The 25,176-nt window shown below is 43.6% G+C and overlaps 1 protein-coding gene and 1 non-coding gene across 6 annotated transcripts in view; both read left to right on the top strand.

The window, feature by feature from the left end:
- Positions 1-4,262: 4,262 nt before the first annotated feature.
- On the top strand, positions 4,263-4,336 carry trnar-ucu (transfer RNA arginine (anticodon UCU)). Its single transcript has one exon. It is a non-coding gene; the product is annotated as a tRNA-Arg (tRNA).
- Positions 4,337-6,080: 1,744 nt separating this feature from the next.
- The window catches only part of LOC106600493 (cell adhesion molecule 3), a 58,444-nt gene continuing 39,348 nt past the window's right edge, over positions 6,081-25,176 (top strand). For all 5 annotated transcript variants that reach the window (XM_014191883.3, XM_014191882.3, XM_014191880.3 and 2 more), the window contains exons 1-2: positions 6,081-6,327; positions 8,547-8,730. In XM_014191883.3, coding sequence (XP_014047358.1) covers positions 8,637-8,730 — 94 coding nt within the window. In that variant the 5' untranslated portion in view covers positions 6,081-6,327; positions 8,547-8,636. The remainder of the gene's footprint in view (positions 6,328-8,546; positions 8,731-25,176) is intronic.

Raw genomic sequence — 25,176 nt, 5'->3', positions numbered from 1 at the left:
ATATATATATGGATCCGTGGCGATTTTATCATGTAAATCTTGGTGGGGCAAACAAAATGTGGGATGCATGCCAGCAAAGCCACTACACAACACTAAACAGTACATTAATTGCACTATAACGGTGCCTACAAACTGTTAGCCTAACAGCAGAGTCCCAACATCAGTCCCAACATCAGTCCCAACATCAGTCCCAACATCAGTCCCAACACCTTACCGCTGCTACACCTGGCTTTCAGCAGAGCCTTGACTGACAGCGAAATAGTTCATTCAGGCTCATTTACTGCCTTTTAAAAAAAACATGGCTGACTTGCTTAATAAACAAATGTGGTTTCTACTGACAATTGAGATGTACAAACTATGGCATAAGGGGACGATGAGCGGATAAGAGGCAATCTGTAATTTCGATTAAGACATTAATTAGCAAGCAACGACGGACATAGTCAATATAACTATTTGTTCAGCACTTTTGAAATGTACAGCGACAGAATTCAGAACATGGGCCATTCTTACAGTGTACTTCCTGTACAAGTCAGAACCGTAGGATAAATAAAGGGGGCATATAAACAGACAATGAAAGCTTACAATATTCGATAACATTTCTCTAAAACAGGTTATAGGCTACATGTGCGCCACCAAGTTAGAACAGTAGGTGAAATTAAGAGGTGAAAATAGACATTGGTGAGGCACATTGAACACAGTTTGGGTTTTTGCATGTCAAAAAACATAGGTCATATAACACTATTTGAAGTGTTAAATAAGCTTTTAATTTGACACGTCAAATAACACAATTCTATTATAGAATGTTGTGTGTGCTGAATTTGCACGTGCAAGCCAAGCGCCACCACTACTATCAGTAGCACTGTCAAAGCTGTACAAAAAAAGTTTGCAAACAAGTACACACCGGCCACGAACGATGTGTTTACAATGCCGCATTGGTGAAAATAGACCAAATTATTACGGTGAGTCACATGGGCTACTAACAGCTTACTACACAACATACACTTAGTAATACTTTCTTAGCTACAGTATACATATCTCCTTTGCATGTTATATAATTTATGCAGCAGCATACAATACATTTTTGGACTCACCTTGTGAAGGTGGCGCGGCGGTCCTTTGGGGGCAAATTTTGTCATCATACTTTCATCAAAGTCTGGCATTCTCTGGATTTATGGTGGAAACTCAACAACAGAAAAACCACTCCATTGAATAGCAGGCTAATGTTAGTGATTGCTTTCCAATGCTTGCAGTTAGCCACTGATTCCTTATAAACCACTCATTGTTGAATTTGTGATTTCCAACTTGTGTAATCTTTATGTCCAATGGCCGATGAGCACCAATACGTTTTGTATATAGTTTCTCTAAATTATTCATCTTCATATGACAAGGATTAAAAAGGATTTTCCAGTAGATTGTCGACTTGATTCATGATGATGAGTGCTAGCTAAGACTTATAAAGTAAGATGTTGACATGATCAGTCCAATCAAAGCTACTGTACGTATAATGTGATTTTAAGTAATTTTATCTGCGGCCAATGACCTTGAGCCTTCCTGGAAGGGAACTTGTAATATAACTCTATGGCAGGACCCAAAGGGCTGAAATTTTGGATGTATACCCTTACTAAGTTCTTAAACTTGGCGATGACGTAGTGTCCCCATGAGTGAAAGAACACTGAGCCAATCACGGTGCAATGCTCCTATTTTCTGCTCGCTCGCACAACCAAGACAGAAAACACTGAGCTAAGCTGAAAAACCTGCATTTTTGAACAGCCTCACTCAATGATATATATATATATTTTTTTACATTGTTTGCAAACTGATATGTGACACGTATTGTGCAAAACAGGCAAACCACCCCCCCAATTTAGAAGAAAAAATATATATATATTTTATTTTTGCTCTGCCCCACCTGCCCTGAGTGATGGGATGCCACTGATATGGATAACTGCACTTTGCTGAATGTTCCCGCGATTTGGTGTTTGAAACGTATTAAACTGTGGGAGCATTCATCAGTATGCATGCATGTATCTGTCTTTATTTGATGAGCACCTGCAAGTTATTGGATGTGGGTACACTACGTCTGAAACTAGTTGTGATTTCTGAACTAACTACAATATGCCTGAGGCTACACCTCTTATTGAGCCACACAGGAGCTGTGCTCTCTCTCTCTCTGCACCTGATCCTGTTTGGTTTTGTTTTGTTGCTGTCTGTAAAGAATACTAGGCTGTGATATAATGGTGGGCCTCAACATGCTGCTTATTAATGTGTGTGTCTGTCTCTCAAATGGCACCCTATTTCCTATATAGTGCATACCCAAACCAAAAACCGTGGATAGATGGCAGCATTCACACAAAACTAAAAGAACGAGCCACCGCATTTAACCACGGCATGGTGACTGGGAATATGTTTGAATACAAAGAGTGCAGTTATTCCCGCCGTAAGGCAATCAAGCAGGCAAAACACCAGTACAGAGACAAAGTGGAGTCGCAATTTAATGGCTCAGACACGAGACATATGTAGCATCATATCACCTCCACCTTACCTGACACCCTAGACCCACTTCAGTTTGCATACCGCCCCAATAGATCCACAAACGATGCTATCGCCATCGCACTGCACACTGCCCTATCCCATCTGGACAAGAGGAATACCTATGTAAGAATGCTGTTCATTGACTACAGCTCAGCCTTCAACACCATAGTACCCTCCAAGCTCATCATTAAGCTGTGGGCTCTGCAGCTGGGTCCTGGACTTCCTGACAGGCCGCCCGCAGGTGGTGAAGGTAGGAAACAACACCCCTACACTGATCCTCAACTCAGGGGCCCCACAAGGGCGCGTGCTCAGGCCCCTCATGTACTCCCTGTTCACCCATGACTGCGTGGCCACGCATGCCTCCAACTCAATCATCAAGTTTGTAGATGACACAACAGTAGTAGGCTTGATTACCAACAATGACGAGACAGCCTACAGGGGGGAAAGGCTTCCGTCTGGCCACTCTACCATAAAGGCCTAATTGGTGGAGTGCTGCAGAGATGGTTGTCCTTCTGGAAGGTTCTCCCATCTCCACAGAGGAACTTTGGAGCTCTGTCAGAGAGACCATTGGGTTCTTGGTCACCTCCCTGTTCAAGGTTCTTCTCCCCTGGTTGCTCAGTTTGGCCAGGTGGCCAGCTCTGGGAAGAGTCTTGGTGGTTCCAACCTGATTCCAGTCAAGAACGATGCACGGCCAGGCGCTAAAATACAAATTGCTTCTGTTTGTGATGCTCAACATGCTGCAAGTACAGCCTCTCCCATCATTGTGTTATTTAACCTTTGTCAGTTAAGAACAAATTCTTATTTACAATGACGGCAGAACAAAAGATTTTTACCTTGACAGCTCAGGGATTCAATCTAGCAACCTTTTAGTTACTGGCCCAACGCTCTAACCACTAGGCTACCTGCCACCTCCTGTTTCTAGGAGCATATACCCACGTGCCATCTCCTCATTGGTTTTTAGGTGCATATAGCCACATGGGTGATTGAAAGATGAGGTCCACACTCCTGTCAGTTGTAAAGTTGTTTGACAACCGCCATATAAAGTCCAAAGAACAAAAAGAAGGAAGGAGGAGAAGACGAGTAACAACCCAATGTTTAAACAAGGACAAATTAGCTAGCAACAGCAAGCTAGCTAGATACATTGCCATAAATGTTTAATGCTTTTTGACCTGTCCCAAATTAATATAATTGGTTCAGAGTTTGTTTGGATATTTCAACCTGCACGTCCTGATCGCTTCTGGTGTGGTTGAACAAAATCAATTTGCGTGTGATGGCGCACGGTTTAAGCTACTACATTTAAGCTACTTTACGCCCTTTAGATCTCAGAGAGCGCATGGTCTAGAGAAAAAGAGGTGACATAAGGAAAGAGTAATAGATTGTATTCACCAAGAGAGATAGGGGGAAACCTCCATGATAAGAGCATAATTTTATCGGATGCTTGTATCTGATATTTACAAGTTACATGAATTGTTACAAATGCACTTAATATTGTATTTTTCAAATAATTACTCAGCATAATTATGCATGAAATCAAAGATGTTTGCCTATCCCTCAGATGAAACGCACAGAGACTGATATCGCCATCTTGGCGCTGCATAGTGATGCTGTTAGCGCGACCTCTACCGGTCTGTCGGTGAACAGCAGCCAAGTGGTCCTGATGCTGCGTGATGAGGATGCTGTATACGGTAGGTAGAAATATAAACCCTCTTTTCACAATTTGGTGAGACTCAGTCTCTGTGGCGCAATGGAATAGCGCGCTGGACTTCTAATCCAGAGGCTCCGGGTTCGAGTCCCGGCAGAGATGAGTTATATCAGGAGCCAGGTGGCTTTTTAGAAAACATAAACCTAGCATATGTATAAATTAGCCTAACGCATACCTTTGATTTTACTACAACATTGTGTCCATACGAATGTGTATGTTGTCTCTCAATGTGGAGATAAGCTAATGGACATTCTGTGGCAAAATAATATAATTTTTCTATAAAACGAAGCATGCCATTTCCAGAACAGATGTGCTTTGGTTTCTCTAAGCCATGTATTTTATTATCAGTTCTCATCGCAGTACCGCGATATCCTTTAGCAGTAGTCGGAAATCTGTGCGCAATACATGCGCCGCTTGGTACGGAGTGACTTACCTCATCAGACACTTTCCCTTGGAAGACTACAGCTCTAGCTTGACATCTTAACTCAGACACCCATCTGTCTTTGCATTCTTTTCCACCCACTTATCCTTTCTTTCTGTGATCTGAATTCATTCACACATCTATCCATAAGTCATTCATGAGGAATATAGAATAGGCTATACCCTCTCTGACTGCCAGTATGTGGAAAATGATGATAATAATTGTAATTATGGGCAATAATGAGTGTTACATTATGTAACTACTTTTAATCATATATTAGGCCAAAGCCATATAAAAAAAAAAAATCAAAACACAAATTGAACGTTGGACTCATTGCACGTGCCTGTGTGCACATTTGTTTCAATTACACAAATTAAGTATTCTAGGCCTAGGCCTACACCATCATCACAAAATAGATCAAATTACATGTTGATATTTTATGTTGATTATGCAACTGGCGCTCGTATAGGAATGCGCGCAATGACAACTCTTTGCCTCGTGCTTCTGTTTTCAGCACCTGGAGCTGTCCTGCACTTACATGCCTGCCCTGTCAGGGACTTTTTAGAGACACTACAATTTCAGTCCTCTCCAACAACTAATTAAAACACCACGTTTGAATTATACGGACGCATAAAATGCTGCAATGAGTAGGCATATGTGTCTCTATGTGTTGAATTTTAAGAGACATTATATTTGTAAAAACAATCCTGCTGCTACTACAGCTGTCAGTTTGGTGATCCCCTGCCTATCCCCCAGTTTGACAATGATTTCCTCCTGCCTCCTGTTTGTTGCCTATGGTAGTGATTGGGCTTTTCGTGCCGCCATCCACCATGTTTTAACCCCATGCCTCCCCACACACACGAACTAATCCGCGTGCAAAACTAATCCTTAATCCCCTCGCGAGTTGAACCGCCCCCCTCCACTGAACACCCACCTGGCGGGCCTGGCGCGTGTTGATTCCACTCAGACAGACCACGCCTTGCGCTGTCAGCCAAAAAGGCCCCAACTCCAGTTCAGAAAGCAGAGTAAAACATTGATTCTTAAGTGTTAGGTCTAGGACTACATCAGTTATCTATGGGGACTATGCCTAGATACCACTTCTACCTATAGACTATTATGACTAAACATATAATAATAAAAATACCTATTATAATAAGATAAAAGATCAATTAAGAAAGAACAATTCTAATTTGTCTATAAGAGGCTAAGAACAATACTATGAGATGACTGGGCATACAATCTATATGAATAGCCTATGAAATCTCAGTTTTTCTCTTTCTTTCCAAATATATCTCAATCTGTTTCTTAGCTCTCTCTCTCTCTCTCTCTGCGTGTCTCTCCCTCTTCCAGGCAGTATGCGCTGGCTCTGTTATCCGAATGGTACGGGCCAAATCGTATTAAAATCCCCTCCCCCTCCCTCACTCCTCCGCCCCACACGCCACCCCTCCTCCCTCCTGTCGTTCAGACAGACTGTTTTTGCTGCAGTGAACGGTAGCCGTGGAGAGAGGGAAAACGCAAGAAAAACAAGAAGCCGAAGAAGGAAGATAAAAAGTCAATATAGACATATCCAGATCAGATCCAGCGCCAGCTATCCTGCATCACAAGGACCACTTCCAGACCAGAACCAACGGCGACAAATAGTGCAGGACCCGGACTCCAGAGGCGTATATCGGTGTGTATGCTGCTATGTCTGTCCCTAGGAATATTATTGTTGTTGGCTGTGTCCGGGCTGTAAGCGAACGGGAGACACCTGTCACTGTTGTAAATACGATGCGTTCCTGTCCTGGAATGTTTCTGCGTGCGCCTCGCTCAGTAGCCTAGGTTACTGGCAGGTGGTGGAGGTAAACCGTTATCTTGACCCGGGAATAAAACGCTAGACGCGTTGTATAATTTAGTGCGAATATGCTTTTTGTTATTGGACTGTAGCTACGTTATGCCCCGCCGTCTCTCCCCTCCCCTTCCCTCATGGCTTTTAACACTGGTTGGTCGTGTGGCTGCAACAGCGCGCTGTTTGCGCCTTCATTTCCACGTTTATAGGCTACTAGGTGTCTCCGATTTCCTCCACACGTAGGCTAATTTCGTTTATTGGGAGAAAGGTGTAGGAAATGTGGCTCCTACCGGGGCTCCTTTCTAGATTTACGCCGCATCCAGCAGCATTGCAGGTGCCTTGTAGGCTATACCTATCTTTAGGTTGGACTTATCCAATCCCTTGTAGTGGTGATCCGCAATAATGTTATTATAGCCTACCAATCAGTTCTGTGTTTTTCTTGACATACTCTTCGAATGGTTCCACCAAGAATAAACATCCCCCTGCCATATCCTATCCCCGCCCTATATTCGCCCGCCCGTCCCGCAGGCAACCTCTCTCTCGCCATGGCTCGCGCTTCCGCTGAACCGAACGGTGACAATGAAGGAGCATTTCGAGGATAGATCCTAGCCTTGCCTCGGCTGCCATGTAAGGCTATGTGCATGTGAGAGCCTGAGGGTATGTATTATAGTGACACAATGTGCGTTACATCTGTGTCATGTGAAGCACAGACGGAATTCTCAGCGGGCGACAGGTGCAGGCTTCTTGCTGCTCACTCCTGCGTTTTGCTTGGCCAATAGGGGGATTTGATTTGTGTTATTTGTAGTTAACAAGAGTTGTTTTGGTCCCAGAAAACATCCCACCTATACAGGGCAGTTTGTAGCATTCTCGGGGACCAAAGCAAGATTTGGTCTCCCCCCCACCTCGTGGGAAAAACATTTTTGTGTCCCCAGTCTTGGCAGTGGACAGACAAATGTGCAGACTTAAAGTGAATGTCCTGCAATTCTGTGCATGAGGCAGAGAGAGCATTTTTAATGGTTTGAATTAATTTCATGCTATTCTACTCATTTTGCCATGCGGCGGAGAGAAAACTTTGGAGTTGTAAAGCTAATTTCCTGCAATTCTATACATTTTGCCATGGGATTGAAAGAAGAAATTGCCGTTTTAAAGCACATTTTTCCCAATTCTACACATTTTGCCATGACTAATGCCATGTTCATATGATATCTGAGTGAGAGTGACTAACAAAATCAATGAGGGCCCCCTGGAGGTTGGGGACCCTGGGCATGTGCCTCGTGTGCCCGGTCAGTAATTCAGCCATGATACGTACCTAGCAATTTATAAAATGTTAGCTGACATGGGCTAATTGAGTGACTGTCAGTGACTGACACAACAAGAGAAAAACTGCTGATGCACTACCAATTTTCGAAAATGCAGTTTGTGTATTCTACTATCCTAACTACTATCCTAATCTAACAGTAAGTTGAGACTCCGACTGACTTTCTAAAAAATACTGCTTATAATTGGCACTGCACCTTTACGCTTAGAGGTGGATTGAATACATTTAGGGCAGGGGTTCTCAAACTTTTTGGGGCCGGGGAACCCATTTGTAATAACAAATTCATCAGGGACCCCCTCATAATCAGAACAACAACTTAAAAATAGAACAATGTATTGTATTGTATTGTATTGCACACTTTAAACTTATTCCACAGATCCATGGCCAAAAGTTGTTTAAACAGTTGTTAGTAATATTCATTAAAAGAATGAAATGTAAAAAAAAATTACACATAAATATTTTGAGATCTGGCCGTGGACCCTGCTTTGAGAACCCCTGATTTAGGGCAATGATAACAGACACTGATTTTCCGCCTTTAGTGATTTATACAGTTGCCTTTTACGGCAGTAGGCTATAGGCTTGATCACTGCGTCACCACCCGATACTTTACGACACAGGCAGATTGATAAAACCCATGGAGCAGTTACGTGAATAGCGATGTCCAAACGTTTATTCAGCTCCAGCCAACCAATCAGAAAGCAAGCAATTCATCAATAATGGTGTTGTTTTATCTCCACTGCTGTAGGTAAAACTCCGGTAACACTCCGGTGCTCTTCTGCCTACCCTCGTGAGGATTCATTGAGACGAACAAACAGATCTGTGTGTCCAACCGACCATGGCGTTCCCTTCTTACCCGGTCCCTGGTCTATGGACTCTGAGCTTATTGACACTACTGGCAGCCTCTGTTCAGAGCAACTTCATCGTTTTTGGTAAGCGTCTCTCTCACCCCTCCTCCCACACTCCCCCCTCTTCCCCTCCACTATCTGACGCTCTATCCTGTTGACGTTTTATTTGTTACCGTGTGATTACAAGGGAGTCACGGAGCCGTTAATAATAAGCTCATGGGGCACCTCCCCCCTCCCCCTGAACTCCAACTGAATTTCTGCTCTTGTTTTTGAAGAATGTGTGTGACTTACATGTGCACAAACAGGCCTGTGCTATGCCTCTCTTGGTGTCACCAACATAGGTGCGCATACATAGACTACCCCTGCACATTATTATGTGGGGCCAATATGCTCATGGTCATTAGAGACATTGAAAATTGATCATTGGGAGAGCCCTCAATGGATACAGTAGGCCACACACACATGGATACGCACACACACACACACACACACACACACACACACACACACACACACACACACACACACACACACACACACACACACACACACACACACACCACACACTGCTCTCAGTGGACACACACACACACACGTCTATCAATCATCAACTGTCTGTCGATTAAACAGCCAATGATTGGCAAAAAATCAACTTTTTAAGTATTGATTTGTTCTATCAGTAATTGTTGACCGACGGGGGTCAGACACAAGCATGTAGTAATCTTATAGCCTATATAATAGAGAGTAACTATCCCAGACTCACTATCAGACTCTAAAAAACAAAACACTAGACTATATTCTCTCACTATTGCAGATGTGCACTCACACAGAACCCCACAAATTTGAACGCATGCAAACACTTGCACTTACTTTAACTATGTCAGCTGTTTTTACTGTCTGTTGAATTATGCATAACTGTATTTTCTGTGCTTCTGCGTATGAAATATGTGGTGAGAGCAGTGTGGAGGGGTTGTCAATGTGAGTCAATGGTCAGTGAGAAGCTGTAACCTACTGCTGGGGGTAGGGATGATAAACAATCTTCTGCTGCTTCTGAGATAAGGGGCCAGTCCCAAATGGCACCCTATTCCCTATATAGTACACTGCTTTTGACTAGGCCCCATAGGGATGCAACTGAGGTCAGTGTTGAGCACATGCTAATGAAATCCTTTCACGGCCCGGTAAATATAAATAACGATTGCAATTATCGAAAATATTCATCAAATTCAAGCATGTATAAGATGAGATAAAGTCCTGATTTCTAAAATTGAGAGGGCATAGACCTGATAGTGATTTTGGTTCTTCATGTGGAGCTTATTTTGTCAATCCAACACCAAGATTGAAATGTGCACCTGCAGTGCAAAGAGGACTTCTCGCATTCAGAAATATGTCACATTTGATTAGGGTTTGTATTGGTGGAGAATTGACCATGTAAGAACTACCATTGGATTCCCTGAGCTTTTTGGTTGTAGCTAAAAGCTGTTTTACACTGTTGTTGATCAACTGGGAGCCATTCAATCTAGCTTATCTGATCAGGTTGTTAATTAAAGGAGCAATCGGCGATTGGTACATACATTTTTGGGACTTAAATTATTGATATACAGCAACACATGGCTTAATGTTGTGTGTCCGACCTAGCGGTAGTCTGCGTTCCACATTGCCCATAGGGCCCTCATCAAAAGTAGTGCACTATATAGGGGATAGGGTGCCATTTGGAACAGAGACCTAGATAGATGGATGGAGGGGAGAGATGAAGGGGAAGGGGGGTCAAATAATGGTGATAATGGCCGGTGAATGGGGAGTTCATTTTAAAAGGCACTGAACAGAAGGGCCTACTTAGCGTAAATAATGCAATGTTATGTATCAGAGAGGAAAAGCGATTAGCTAGACAGATCCATGCACTGCAGTTAAACCATCAGATGCACCAAGCCTGTCTGTCACTACAACATGCCTCAACATCTATACTGTTGCTTTCAAGCTTTCAAAGCCTCCATGTTATGGTTGTCTCTTACTTTCTTCCGCCCAGACACAAAATGCACATGAATGATATGTATTAGCGAAACAATACAGGAGAGAGCGTGCATATTGTATGTCAGCGCTCATTTAAACATTTGATGCAGAATGAAGAAACCCCATATGAGCAGTATGTCCAAGCCAGGGAAAGGACAGCGCTAACGGTTTGTCTGTGCTGTGGCCCCCATACAGGGAGCTTCTAATTGCACACAATTTGACAAATCCATTTTCCACAGCTTGATGTGCAGTGGAGCAGTTCAGATGGAGTATATCGCTGAAGGATACATATTAGATCACTGTGATTGGGCAAGAATAAGTACCAAATGGCATCCCCTATGTAGTGCAGTACTTTTGACCAGAACCCTATGGGTTTCCTTAAGGGCTCTGGTCAAAAAAGCAAACATATAGGGAATAGGGTGCCATTTGGATTACAGCCTCCTGTTTCTGTATCGCTAACCCAGTTACCTTAGGCCTGTGTGTTGTGTCCACACACACACACACACACACACACACACACACACACATTGTGGCCGCTAGCCTCTCGTCACTGACGGTGCCCCTTGTCTGCAGAGGCCAAATTACAGACCTCAGGGAATAATGTTTGCATCCCAAATGGCACCCTATTTCTGATGTAGTGCACTACTTTTGTCCAGGCCCTTAGAGCCATCTGGGATCAGAGCCCATAGAGCAATATGTAGGGAACAGGGTGCCATTTGGGATGCAACCATTGTGTGGTCTCATAGAGAAGACCACAACACAACGTGGTTAATAGTTTATTTACCTCAGTGCATTCTGTCTCGTGCGGCTCGGCAGTGGACCGCTGGATTAAGTGAGGCAGAGAGAGGCTGCTCTTTCAGCTGTGACCAATAATGAATAAATATTAAAGGACGGCATGCGGGTGTAGACCAATCATTAATTTGGTTGAGATTTACAGACGGGAGAGAGGGATGGCCTCTGTTCTGTGCCAGCAGTTCACTTTAGTCTGCTCAGGGAATGGGGCTCTGGCAGCATAGAGGCCTACTAAAAGAACCACTCACACCACCGATTTCCTGTGGGCTGTTTATTGTTGACTGGCTGACCGACTAATGTCCCAAATGGCACCCTATTACCTATATAGTGCACTATTTTTAACCAGGACAGATATAGGAAATAGGCTGCCATTTGAGACGCAGAACCTGGCTGACAGGCGTGCTGTTTGTTTTTGACTGACTGACTGGTTGCATCCCAAATGGCAGCATATTCCTTATATAGTGGGCCTTTGTCAAAAGTAGTGTACTATAAAGGGAATAGGGTGCTATTTGGGACTGTTACCTCGACAATCATGAGTGGCTCAAGGGAGGATGGGAGGGAGGCTCTAGCCTGTTAACAATGCTGAATGATAAGCACTGACTCATTAACAAGCTGGAGTACAAGAAGCCTGAGGGAATTACTGGCTAGTGACTGTGACATTAATAAAGAGGCCTAAGCTTCTACATCGCCCTCTAACTCTCTCTCTCTACTCTGGATGGCCCAGCCCAGGCCACTGGTTTTCAAACCTGGGGCCGTATGTATCAAGCGACTCAGAGTAGGAGTGCTGATCTAGGATCAGTTTTGCCCTTTTAGATCACAATAAATATAGGTACAGTGCCTTGCAAAAATATTCATCCCCCTTGGCGTTTGTCCTATTTTGTTGCATTACAACCTGTAATTGAAATAGATTTTTATTTGGATTTCAAAAGTGGTGTGTGCATATGTATTCACCCCCTTTGCTATGAAGCCCCTAAATAAGATCTGGTGCAACCAATTACCTTCAGAAGTCACACAATTAGTTAAATAAAGTCCACTTGTGTGCAATCTAAGTGTCACATGATCTGTCACATGATCTCAGTATATATACACCTGTTCTGGAAGGCCCCAGAGTCTGCAACACCACTAAGCAAGGGGGACCACCAAGCAAGCGGCACCATGAAGACCAAGGAGCTCTCCAAACAGGTCATGGACAAAGTTGTGGAGAAGTACAGATCAGGGTTGGGTTATAAAAAAATATTGAAAACTTTGAACATCCCACAGATCACCATTAAATCCATTATTAAAAATGGAAAGAATATGGCACTACAACAAACCTGCCAAGAGAGGGCCACCCACCAAACCTCACGGACCAGGCAAGGAGGGCATTAATCAGAGAGGCAACAAAGAGACCAAAGATAACCCTGAAGGAGTTGCAAAGCTCCACAGCGGAGATTGGAGTATCTGTCCACTTTAAGCCGGACACTCCACAGAGCTGGGCTTTACGGAAGAGTGGCCAGAAAAAAGCCATTGCTTAAAAAATAAAATAAGCAAACACGTTTGGTGTTCGCCTAAAGGCATGTGGGAGACTCCCCAAACATATGGAAGAAGGTACTCTGGTCAGATGAGACTAATATGTAGCTTTTTGGCCATCAAGGAAAATGCTATGTCTGGCGCAAACCCAACACCTCTCATCACCCCGAGATTACCATCCCCACAGTGAAGCATGGTGGTGGCAGCATCATGTTGTGGGGATGTTCTTCATCGCCAGGGACTGGGAAACTGGTCAAATTTGAAGGAATGAGTGCGCTAAATACAGGGAAATTCTTGAGGGAAACCGGTTTCAGTTTTCCAGAGATTTGAGACTGGGACGGAGGTTCACTTTCCAGCAGGACAATGACCCTAAGCATACTGCTAAAGTAACACTTGAGTGGTTTAAGGGGAAACATTTAAATGTCTTGGAATGGCCTAGTCAAAGCCCAGACCTCAATCCAATTGAGAATCTGTGATTTCTGTACACCAGCGGAGCCCATCCAACTTGAAGGAGCTGGAGCAGTTTTGCCTTGATGAATGGGCAAAAATCCCAGTGGCTAGATGTGCCAAGCTTATAGAGACATACCCCAAGAGTCTTGCAGCTGTAATTGCTGCAAAAGGTGTCTCTAAGTAAAGTATTGACTTTGGGGGGTTGAATAGTTATGCACGCTCAAGTTTTTTTGTTGTTGTCCTATTTCTTTTTTGTTTCACAATAAAAAATATTTTGCATCTTCAAAGTGGTAGGCATGTTGTGTAAACCCCCCAAAACATTTTTTTATTCCACGTTGTAAGGCAACAAAATAGGAAAAATTCCAAGGCGGGTGAATACTTTTGCAAGCCCCTGTATATAGGCAGGAAAGATCCAAAGTTGTTCTGCGTCCTTATTCTCCACCCGTTTCCCACCCGTTTCCCAAGGTGTGCACTTGCACACTATGCGTCATGGATTTAAAAGTATTGGATTGGCGTAATCATTGGCTAGAGGCAGTTTCCACCATTGTTGAATCCATGACGGGAAGAAGTGTGCAAGTGCACACTTTCAGAGAAGGGTGGAGAAAAGGGATGCAGTCCTACTGGAGAACTGCTGAGAGACAGAAAGGGAGAGAGGAATGAGAGAGAGAGGGAGACAAACAGACAGAGAGGGAGGGAGAGAGGGGGAGGGAGTGAGTGACGAACAAACAGAGAAAGAGAAAGAGAGGGAGGGAGAGACAAACAAAGAGGAGAGAGGGGACAGAGTGGGAGAAATGAAAAATGAGAGAGAGAGATGGATAGCGACAAAGAGCGCAGCCGGCTGGGCCAATTTTCCATTTGTTTCACCAGCTGATTAACTGACCTGTTACAGTATTTAATTTTTTTAACTAGGCAAGTCAGTTAAGAACACATTCTTATTTTCAATGACAGCCTAGGAGCAGTGGGTTAACTGCTTTGTTCAGGGGCAGAACAACAGATTTTTACCTTGTCAGCTCGGGGATTCAATCTTGCAACCTTTCGGTTATTAGTCCAACACTCTAACCACTAGGCTACCTGCCACCCAGTAACAACACCTGTCTGTCTGTTCCCCTGATCAAATGGCACCCTCTATCCTGTATAGTGCACTACTTTTGACAAAAGTAGTGCACTATATAGAAAATAGGGTGCCACTTTGGACGCATTCTTTGATTAGCACTGCTCTCTATTTGCACCAGATTCTTAGGCAACTGAAATACCCTAATTATTACTCCTATCTCATTATCATGATGGTTGATTAATTATGTGATGATGATTGATTAAGCTCCATAGAACAAAACGATAATCAACAGACAGACGTATAGATAGTGAATCATTTTGATTGAGCCATAAGCAGTGTTATAATCTCTACGTCTGCATCCCTATTTCCTATACGGTGCATTCGGAAAGTATTCAGACCCCTTCCCTTTTTCCACATTTCATTACGTTACAGCCTTATTCTACAATTGATTAAATCAATTTTTTTCCTCATCAATCTACACACAATACCCCATAATGACAAAGTGAAAAAAAAATGTTATGTTAGCAAATGTATAAAATAACAAAAACAGAAATACCTTATTCACATAAGTATTCAGACCCTTTTGCTATGAGACTTGAAATTGAGCTCGGGTGCAACCTGTTTACATTGATCATCCTTGAGATATTTATACAACTTTATTGGAGTCCACCTAAAAAGAGATCTGAAAATAGCTGTGCAGCGATGCTCCCATCCAACCTGACAGAGCTTGAGAGGATCAGCAGAGAAGAATGGGAGATAGTCTCCATATACAGGTGTGCCAAGCTTGTAGCGTCATACCCAAGAAGACTTGAGGCTGTAATCGCTGCCGAATGTGCTTCAACAAAGTACTGACTAAAGGGTCTGAATATTTATGTAAAACCTGTTTCTTCTTTGTCATTATGGGTTATTGTGTGTAGATTGATGAGTAAAAAAAAGAATTGAATCCATTTTAGAATTAGGCTGTAACGCAACAAAATGTAGAAAAAGTCAAGGGGTCTGAATACTTTCCGAATGCACTGTATAGTGGAGTACTATAGGTCTCAGAGTGCACTATATAGGGAATAGGGTGCCATTTGGGACGCAGACAACAATGTGTAGAAGAGAATTGCCATTGAGCGTTAAGCAGATTGTGCACCTCAAATGGCACCCTATTTCTATACTGGCGCTGGAGGGGATGGCTGACGTTTTACGGGCTCCTAACCAACTGTGCTATTTTGTTTGTTTTTTGCATTGTTTGTAACTCATTTCGTACATAATGTTGCTGCTACCGTCACTTATGACCGAAAAGAGCTTCTGGACATCAAAAAAGCGATGACTACCTCGAACTGGACAAAGATTTTTTCTTTAATGAGTCCGACGCGAAGGATATACTGCTTTGTCAAGACAAGGCCCAAATCCCCATCATCACCATGAAGAAAATACGGAGAAAAAGGGGGAGGAGGGCGTGGTGCCTTGTAAGAATTTGCCGACGAGTAGGTAAACCACCACTAGCCTCCGTATTATTGGCCAACGTGCAATCATTGTAAAACAAACTGGAAGATCTATGATTAAGACTATCCTACCAATGGGACTTTAAAAACTGTAATATCTTATGTTTCACCGAGTCGTGGCTGAATGACAACACAAATAATATAGAGCTGGCTGGCTTCTCCGTGCATCGGCAGGACAGAGCAGGTACGTCTGGGGTGGGGGTGTGTGTCTATTTGTCAATAACTGCTGGTGCGCGATGTCTAATATTAAAGAAGTATTGATGTATTGCTCACCTGAGGTAGAATACCTCATGATAAGCTGTAGACCACACTATCTACCAAGAGAGTTCTCATCTATGTTATTCGTAGCCGTCTATTTACCTCCACAAACTGATGTTGGCACTAAGACCGCACTTAACGAGCTGTGTAAGGCCATAAGGAAACAAGAAAATGCTCATCCAGAAGCGGCGCTCCTAGTGTCCGGGGACTTTAATGTAGGCGAACTTAAATCGGTTTTACCTCATTTCTACCAGCATGTCACATGTGCACCCAGAGGAAAAAAAACTCTTGACCATTTTTACCCCGCACACAGAGATGCATATAAATCTCTCCCTCGCCCTCCATTTGGAAAATCTGACCATAATTCTATCCTCTTGATTCCTGCTTACAAGGAAAATCTAAAGCAGGAAGTACCAGTGACTCGGTCAAATGACGCGGATGCTACGCTACAGGACTGTTTTGCTGGCACAGACTGGAATATGTTTCGGGATTCATCCAATGGCATTGAGGAGTATACCACCTCAGTCACCGGCTTCATCAATAAGTGCATCGACGACGTTGTCCCCACAGTCACCGTACGTACATTTCCCAACCAGAAGCCATGGATTACAGGCAACATCCACACAGAGATAAAGGCTAGAGATGCCGCTTTCAAGGAGCGGGACACTAATCCAGAAGTTTATAAGTAATCCAGGACTAAGATTGAATCCTACTACACCGGCTCTGATGTCATCGGATGTGGCAGGGCTTGAAAACTATTACGGACTACATAGGGAAACCCAGGCATGAGCTGCCCAGAGACGCGAGCCTACCAGACGAGCTAAATCCTCTTATGCTCGCTTCAAGGCAAGCAACACTGAAGCATGCATGAGAGCACCAGCTTTTCTGGACGACTGTGTGATCCCGCTCTCCATAGCCGATGTGAGCAAGACCTTTAAACAGATCAACATTCACAAAGCCGCGTGGCCAGACAGATTACCAGGATGTGTACTCAAAGCATGTGTGGACCAACTGGCAAGTGTCTTCACTGACATTTTCAACCTCTCCATGACCGAGTCTGTAAAACCTACATGTTTCTAACAGACCACCATAGTCCCTGTGCCCAAGGAAGCGAAGGTGACCTGCCTAAATGATTACCGCACCATATAACTCATGTCGTTAGCCATGAACTGCTTTGAAAGGCTGGTCATGGCTCACATCAATACCATCATGCCGGAAACCCTAGACCCACTCCAATTCACATATTTCCCCAACAGATCCACAGATGACGCAATCTCAATTGCACTCCACACTGCCCTTTCCCACCTGGACAAAAGGAACACCTATGTGAGAATGTTGTTCATTGACTACAACTCAGCGTTCAACACCATAGTGCCCTCAAAGCTCATCACTAAGCTAAGGACCCTGGGACTAAACACCTCTCTCTGCAACTGGATCTTGGACTTCCTGACGGGCAACCCCCGGGTGGTACGGGTAGGCAACAACACATCTGCCACGCTGATCCTCAACTCTGGGCCCCTCAGGGGAGTGCACACTTAGTCCCCTCCTGTACTCACTGTTCACCTACGACTGCGCGGCCAAGCACGACTCCAACACCATCATTAAGTTTGCTGACGACACAGCAGTGGTAGGCCTGATCACCAACAATGATGAGACAGCCTATAGGGAGGAGGTGACAACAACCACTCCCTCAATGTGAGCGAGACAAAGGAGCTGATCATGGACTATAGGAAAAGGAGAACCGAACAGACCCTCATTAACATCGACGGACCTGAAGTAGATCCTGTCGAGAGTTTCAAGTTCCTTGGTGCCCACATCACAAACTAACTATCATGGTCCAAACACACCAAGACAGTTGTGAAGAGGACACGACAACACCTTTTCCCCCTCAGGAGACTGAAAAGATTTGGCATGGGTCCCCAGATCCTCAAAAAGTTTTACAGCTGCACCTTCGAGAGCATCCTGACCGGTTGCATCACCGCCTGGTATGGCAACTGCTTGGCATCTGACCGTAAGGCACTACAGAGGGTTGTGCGTACAGCCCAGTACATCACTGGGGCCAAGCTTCCTGACATCCAGGACCTCTATACTAGGCGGTGTCAGAGGAAGGCCCACATTTTTTTCAAAGACTCCAGTCACCTGTCATAGACTGTTTTATCTGCTACCGCACGGCAAGCGGTACCGGAGCGCCAAGTATAGGACCGAAAGGCAGCTTCTACCCCCAAGCCATAAGACTGCTGAACAATAATCAAATGGCCACCCGGACTATTTACATTGATTTCCCCCCTTTGTTTTTACACTGCTGCTACTCGCTGTTTATTATCCGTGCATAGTCACTTTACAAACCTTGACTAACCTGTACCCCCGCATATTGAGTCGGTACCGGTACCCCCTGTATATAGCCTCGTTATTGTTATGTAAATATCTTGTTACTTTTTGATTTCATTGTATTTTCTTACTTTAGATTATTTAGTAAATATTTTCTTATCTCTATTTCTTGAACTGCATTGTTGGTTAAGGGCTTGTAAGTCAGCATTTCACGGTAAGGTCTACACCTGTTGTATTCGGCGCATGTGACAAATACAATTTGATTTGATTATATAGTGCCCATAGGGCCCTGGAGAAACATAGTGCACTATGTAGGGAATCGAGTGCCATTTGCTACGCATCTAGAGTGATATCATCTCCATATCTGCATCCCAAATTGCACCCTTTTCCCTATAATAGCGCACTACTTTTGACCAGATCCCTATTGGCCCTGCTCAAAAGTAGTGCAATATGTAGGGAATCGGGTGTCATTTGGGAAGCAACCAGAGTGTTATCATCATCTTCATATTTCCAGCTCTGACTCTGACTTGTTAGGATCTGACACATACGCAAGACAACCTGTTAGGTGAGACTCACAACCAAGCACAGCACTGAGGCCTGGTGTGCTAGTAGTTAAAACGGTGATAAAATGAACCCGAATTACATGCACTCTCTTCAATAACATCTGATCTGAGAGGCAGTGGTTCTCAGTAGTTCTCAGTTCTAAACAAGAAGAAGATTAGACCTCATCAATCCAAGTCAGATCCCATCAATCCAGACCAACTCAGTCTATCCCTGATGACATAACAATAAATCAATCTTACTACAACATTACAATAACAAGAACGAGCAATAACGTTGAGCACTCAGGTGTGAGGGAGGGAAGGCCAAGGCCTTTTCTCAATTAGATTTGCTCAACTCATGCATCCTCTGTCCTCTCTCGCCTCCTTTTGAAAAAGGTCAAAGGGAATCGAGGAGAGGGAACGTGGACAAAAATGTGCTTGCATGAAATGAGAAGCTCCTTCTCCACTTGTGTGTTGGTTCCAGGGGTGGATCCCAAAATAAATGTGTAAAGTGATAAAAATAAATGAAGTTCATTGTGCAAGATATTTTATAGATAAATGGATTAGTAGCATGTCGTTTTTAAATGTGTGTTTTCTCTTCTGACAGTACAATAGCTGATTCATAGGGGGTGGATCAGATATCAAAACTCTTTTGAGGTAGAATACACTTGTGATTCCTCGCCAAAAGGAGGCTATCTTCGAAGGGAGTACCGTCTTCCACTTGCCTACTAACGAATTGACACACCTCTCGACCACTTATCGGTTGCTGGGTTACGGAGGAGAGAAGACAGAGGATGGACTTTTGCCCAAATGAGAAAAGGCCCATTCCAATCTATGGGAAGGAGAAAATCGAGCCGATAGCAGAACTGTCAGCTGTGAGCTGGCTGACCGTACAGAAAGGCGTTTTGATGAAGGAAACACTAGGGCTGGAAATTAATCAGTAGCTCTTTTGAAACACCAGCGTCATTGTGCAGCAGGCAGTCTGGATGCTATGCTGCAATGTTTCCTTTGATTGTGCCATTGCGGTGCAGAGGAATTCTCCTACGGCTCTTTTAATTGATTGCCCTGGGGCATAAATCACCAATGTGTCCTGTCGTTGAAGCATGGCTGGAAGGACCAGGAAAAAATTCCAGAGATGTGTCTTTTAAACCCATCACTGTAGGTGCGGCTGACTCTGAAATGGCACCCGATTCCCTATACAGCACCCTATTCCCTATATAGTGCTCTACTTTTGACCAGGGCACTGGTCAAAAGTAGAGCACTATATAGGGAATAGGGTGCCATATGGGACGCATTCTTCATCTGAACCAATCATGGTGTGTGGTTCCGTGTCTTTAGATGGCTGTATTGTGAACCACAGCACAGTGATTATATTGATTAAAGCATTTCTCTGTTAGTGCAGGGTTCCCCTGAGTGTGTCCTCTGTCCAATGAATGCATGGCTGTGTTGTTGTTTACCACGGTTCGTTGTGCCTTTCTGATGAAGGCATCATTGTGTGGGGTAACTCACTCATCAATGTGCTTTTCTGATGAGGATATCAATGTGTGGTTTAACTCATAAACATGCCTTTTTAAACTCTAAAAGTCTGGGGCAGGGGGGATTGTGTTAGATTGGTCTTACCATGGATCATTAAGCTATTTGATTGTGAATTCTAGGATCCCTGTATGTGTATAAAAAAGTATATACAGTGGCAAGAAAAAGTATGTGAACCCTTTGGAATTACCTAGATTTCTGCATAAATTGGTCATCACATTTGATCTGATCTTCATCTAAGTCACAACAATAGACAAACACAGCCTGCTTAAACTAATAATACACACATTCTTGTATTTTTCTTTTCTATATTGAATACATCATTTAAACATTCACAGTGTAGGTTGGAAAAAGTATGTGAACCCCTAGGCTAATGACTTCTCCAAAAGCTAATTGGAGTCAGGAGTCAGCTAACCTGGAGTTCAGTCAATGAGATGACATTGGAGATGTTGGTTTGAGCTACCTTGCTCTATAAAAAATACTCACAAAATTTGAGTTTGCTATTCACAAGAAGCATTGCCTGATGTGAACCATGCCTCGAACAGAAGAGATCTCAGAAGACCTCAGAAGATTACGAATTGTTGACTTAGGGTTAGAAAAGTATCTCTAAAAGCCTTGATGTTCATCAGTCCATGGTAAGACAAATTGTCTATAAATGGAGAAAGTTCAGCACTGTTGCTACTCCCCTCGGACTGGCCGTCCTGCAAAGATGACTGCAAGAGCACAACACAGAATGCTCAATGAGGTTAAGAAGAATCCTAGAGTGTCAGCTAAAGACTTACAGAAATCTCTGGAACATGGTAAACAAGAATGGTGTTCATGGGAGCCACTGCTGTCCAAAAAAAACATTGTTGCACGTCTGAAGTTTGCAAAAGTGCACCTGGATGTTCCACAGTGCTACCGGCAAAATATTCTGTGGACAGATGAAACTACAGTTGAGTTGTTTGGAAGGATCACACAACACTATGTGTGGAGAAAAAATAACAACACACCAACATCAAATCCTCATCCCAACTGTAAAGTATGGTGGTGGGTTTGGGGCTGCTGGTTTGGGGCTGCTTTACTGCCTAAGGGCCTGGACAGCTTGCTGACATCGACTGAAAAATTAATTCCCAAATTTATCAAGACATTTTTCAGGAGAATGTTAGGCTATCTGTCCGCCAATTGAAGCTCAACAGACGTTGATGCAACAGGACAACAACCCAAAACACAGAAGTAAATCAACAACAGAATGGCTTCAACAGAAGAAAATACGCCTTCTGGAGTGGCCCAGTCAGAGTCCTGACCTCAACCCGATTGAGATGCTGTGGCATGACCTCAAGAGAGCAGTTAACACCAGACATCCCAAGAATATTGCTGAACTGAAACAGTTTTGTAAAGAGGAATGGTCCAATATTCCTCCTGACCATTGTGCAGGTCTGATCCACAACTACAGAAAACATTTGGTTGAGGTTATTGCTGCCAAAGGAGGGTCAACCAGTTATTAAATCCAAGGCTTCACATACCTTTTCCACCCTGCACTGTGAATATTTAAACGGTGTGTTCAATAAAGACAAGAAAACGTATAACTGTTTGTGTGTTATTAGTTTAAGCAGACTGTGTTTGTCTATTGTTGTGACCTAGATGAAGATCAGATCAAATGTTATGACCAATTTATGCAGAAATCCAAGTATATCCAAAGGGTTCACATACTTTTTCTTGCCACTGTATATTGAATTTGGCCTCTACTACTACAGCCCATAAAAACGCATTGAATAACACATTAATAAAAGGCAAAAAATACAGTAAACATGTTTTATCATAAGGTAAGGTAAGGTAAGGTTTTGAAGTGTCTGTCCTTTGTCTAGGAGATATAAGAAAGCTCAGGGGGGAAAAAAACATATTTAACGCCTTTTTTTGTTGTCGCAAGACAACCTCCATACTTCCATTCATTTGTGCAGGTTACCTTCAGACGAGTCTCGTGACACTTGTGAGAGTCTAACCTTTCCATTGAGTGGTCATATTGGTTAGTAGGCCAAACCGTTTGGACGCTACAGACGTTTTCGTGAGAAAACCAATTTTCGTGATGTCTCTTGGTCTGACAAACAGAGCTGCCACTTTCCACTGCAGATGCGGAGTGCGGTGGATTGAGACACATCCAATGGAAAAACAATATATAGAAATTGAGGGATTTTGATGGGCATTTTTTTATTACGTTAATTAGATTGATGCACGGGTGCATCAGTAGACTCATAAGGATTTTTTAGTTGTTGATTTTTACTCCAATTTCATGGTATCCAATTGGTAGTAGTTACAGTCTTGTCTCATCACTGCAACTCCCATACGGACTCGGGAGAGGCAAAGGTCAAGAGCCATGCGTCCTCTGAAACACAACCCAACCAAGCCGCACTGCTTCTTGACGCAATGCACATCCAACCCGGAAGCCAGCCACACCAATGTGCTGGAGGAAACACCATATACCTGGCGACCTGGTCAGCATGCACTGTACTCAGACCGCCACAAGAGTAACTAGTGCGTAATGAGACAAGGATATCCCTGCCAGCCAAACCCTCCCTAACCCAGACGACGCTGGGCCAATTGTGCGCCGCCCCATGGGCCTCCCGGTCACAGCCAGCTGCGACAGAGCCTGGGCGCGAACCAAGAATCTCTGGTGGCACAGCTAGCACTGCGATGCAGTGCCTTAGACCACTGCGCCACCCGCGAGGCCATAAGGATATTTTTAAAGCCAATACTTTGTGCTGTAACTCACCAATGTGCCTTTTCAATGAAATCACTACTTTTTGGATCAACTCACCAAATATGTCTTTCTGATTAGGATGGTGATATGTGGTGAAACTCATCGATATGCTTTTCTGATGAAGGCAATGCTTTGTGGTGAAACTCATCAATGTACCTACTTTTTAATAAAAGCATCACTGTATGGTGTAACTCACCACTATATCTTTCTGATGAGCGCATCAATGTGTAGTTTAAATTACCAATGATAGTTTCTGATGAGAGTCTTGATGACTGTATGGTGTAAACTCATCAATGAGTACATCGATGTGTAGTTTACATCACTAATGTTCATCTCTGATGAGAGTCTTGATGACTGTATGGTGTAAACTCATCAATGAGTACATTGATGTGTAGTTTACATCACTAATGTTCATCTCTGATGAGAGTCTTGATGACTGAGCTTTACGCTATGTTGTAACCCAGTGAGATGCATGTTGATGAATACAACAGTACAGCCAGCGCTGTGTGGTGTAACTCAGCGTTGTCTCTCAGCTGCTAAAGACAAAAGAGCCAAATAGGCGTTTCTAATCTCTGTGCTGAATGAACCTGAAACAAAGAGGAGGAACACAGACACAGAGGCCTGGACACACAGAGGATAAGCTGATTACCCAGACATAGGGAGAGGGGAGGGGAGGGGAAGAAAGAGGGAGAGAGAGAGGGGGGGGGGGGGAGAGAGGGAGAAGAAGAGGGGGAAAGAGAGAGAGAGGGATACAGATGAAAGAAGAAAAAATACAGTGCATTTGGAAAGTAATCGACTGCAGATGCGGAGTGCGGTGGATTGAGACACATCCCATGCAAAAACATGAACTTTTTCCACATTTTGTTACGTTACAGCCTTTTTCTAAAATTGATTAAATTAATGTTTTTCCTCATCAATCTACATACAATACCCTACAATGACAAAGCTACAACAGGTTTTTAGTTTTTTGGGGGGAATTTATAAAATAACAAAAACAGAAATACCTTATTTTCATAAGTATTCAGACCTTTTGCTATGATACTCAAAATTGAGGTCAGGTGCATCCTGTTTCCATTGATCTTCCTTTAGATTTTTATACAACTTGATTGGAGTTCAATAAATTGGACATGATTTGGAAAGGAACACATAAGGTCCCACAGTGGACAGTGCATTTCAGAGCAAAAACCAAGCCATTAGATTGAAGGAATTGTCCGTAGAGCTCAGAGACGATTGTGTCAAGGCACAGATCCGGGGAAGGGTACCAAAAATTTCTGGCAGCATTGAAGGTCCCATGAACACAGTGGCCTCCATCATTCTTAAATGGAGGAAGTTTGGAACCACCAAGACTCTTCCTAGAGCTGGCTGCTTGGCCAAACTGAGCAATCGGTGGAGAAGGGCCTTGGTCAGAGAGGTGACCAAGAACCCAATGGTCACTCTGACAGAGCTCCAGAGTTCCTCTGTGGAGATGGGATAACCTTCCAGAAGAACAACCATCTCTGCAGCACTCCACAAATCAGGCCTTTATAGTAGAGTGGCCAGACGGAATCAACTCCTCAGTAAAAGGCACATGACAGCCCGCTTGGAGTTTGCCAAAAGGCACCTAAAGGACTCAGACCATGTGAAACGACATTCTCTGGTCTGATGAAACCAATATTGAACTCTTTGGCCTTTATGCCAAGTGTCACGTCTGGGCGAAACCTGGCACCATCCCTATAGTGAAGCATGTTGAGGGCAGCATCATGCTATGGGGATGCTTTTCAGCGGCAGGGACTGGGAGACTAGTCAGGATTGAGGGAAAGATGACCGGAGCAAAGCACAGAGAGCTCCTTG

The sequence above is a fragment of the Salmo salar genome, chromosome 03 (genome assembly GCF_965601325.2).
Source record: "Salmo salar chromosome 03, fSalSal1, whole genome shotgun sequence".
Taxonomy (NCBI): Eukaryota; Metazoa; Chordata; class Actinopteri; order Salmoniformes; family Salmonidae; genus Salmo; species Salmo salar.
This window is presented reverse-complemented; position numbering and strand designations above follow the sequence as displayed.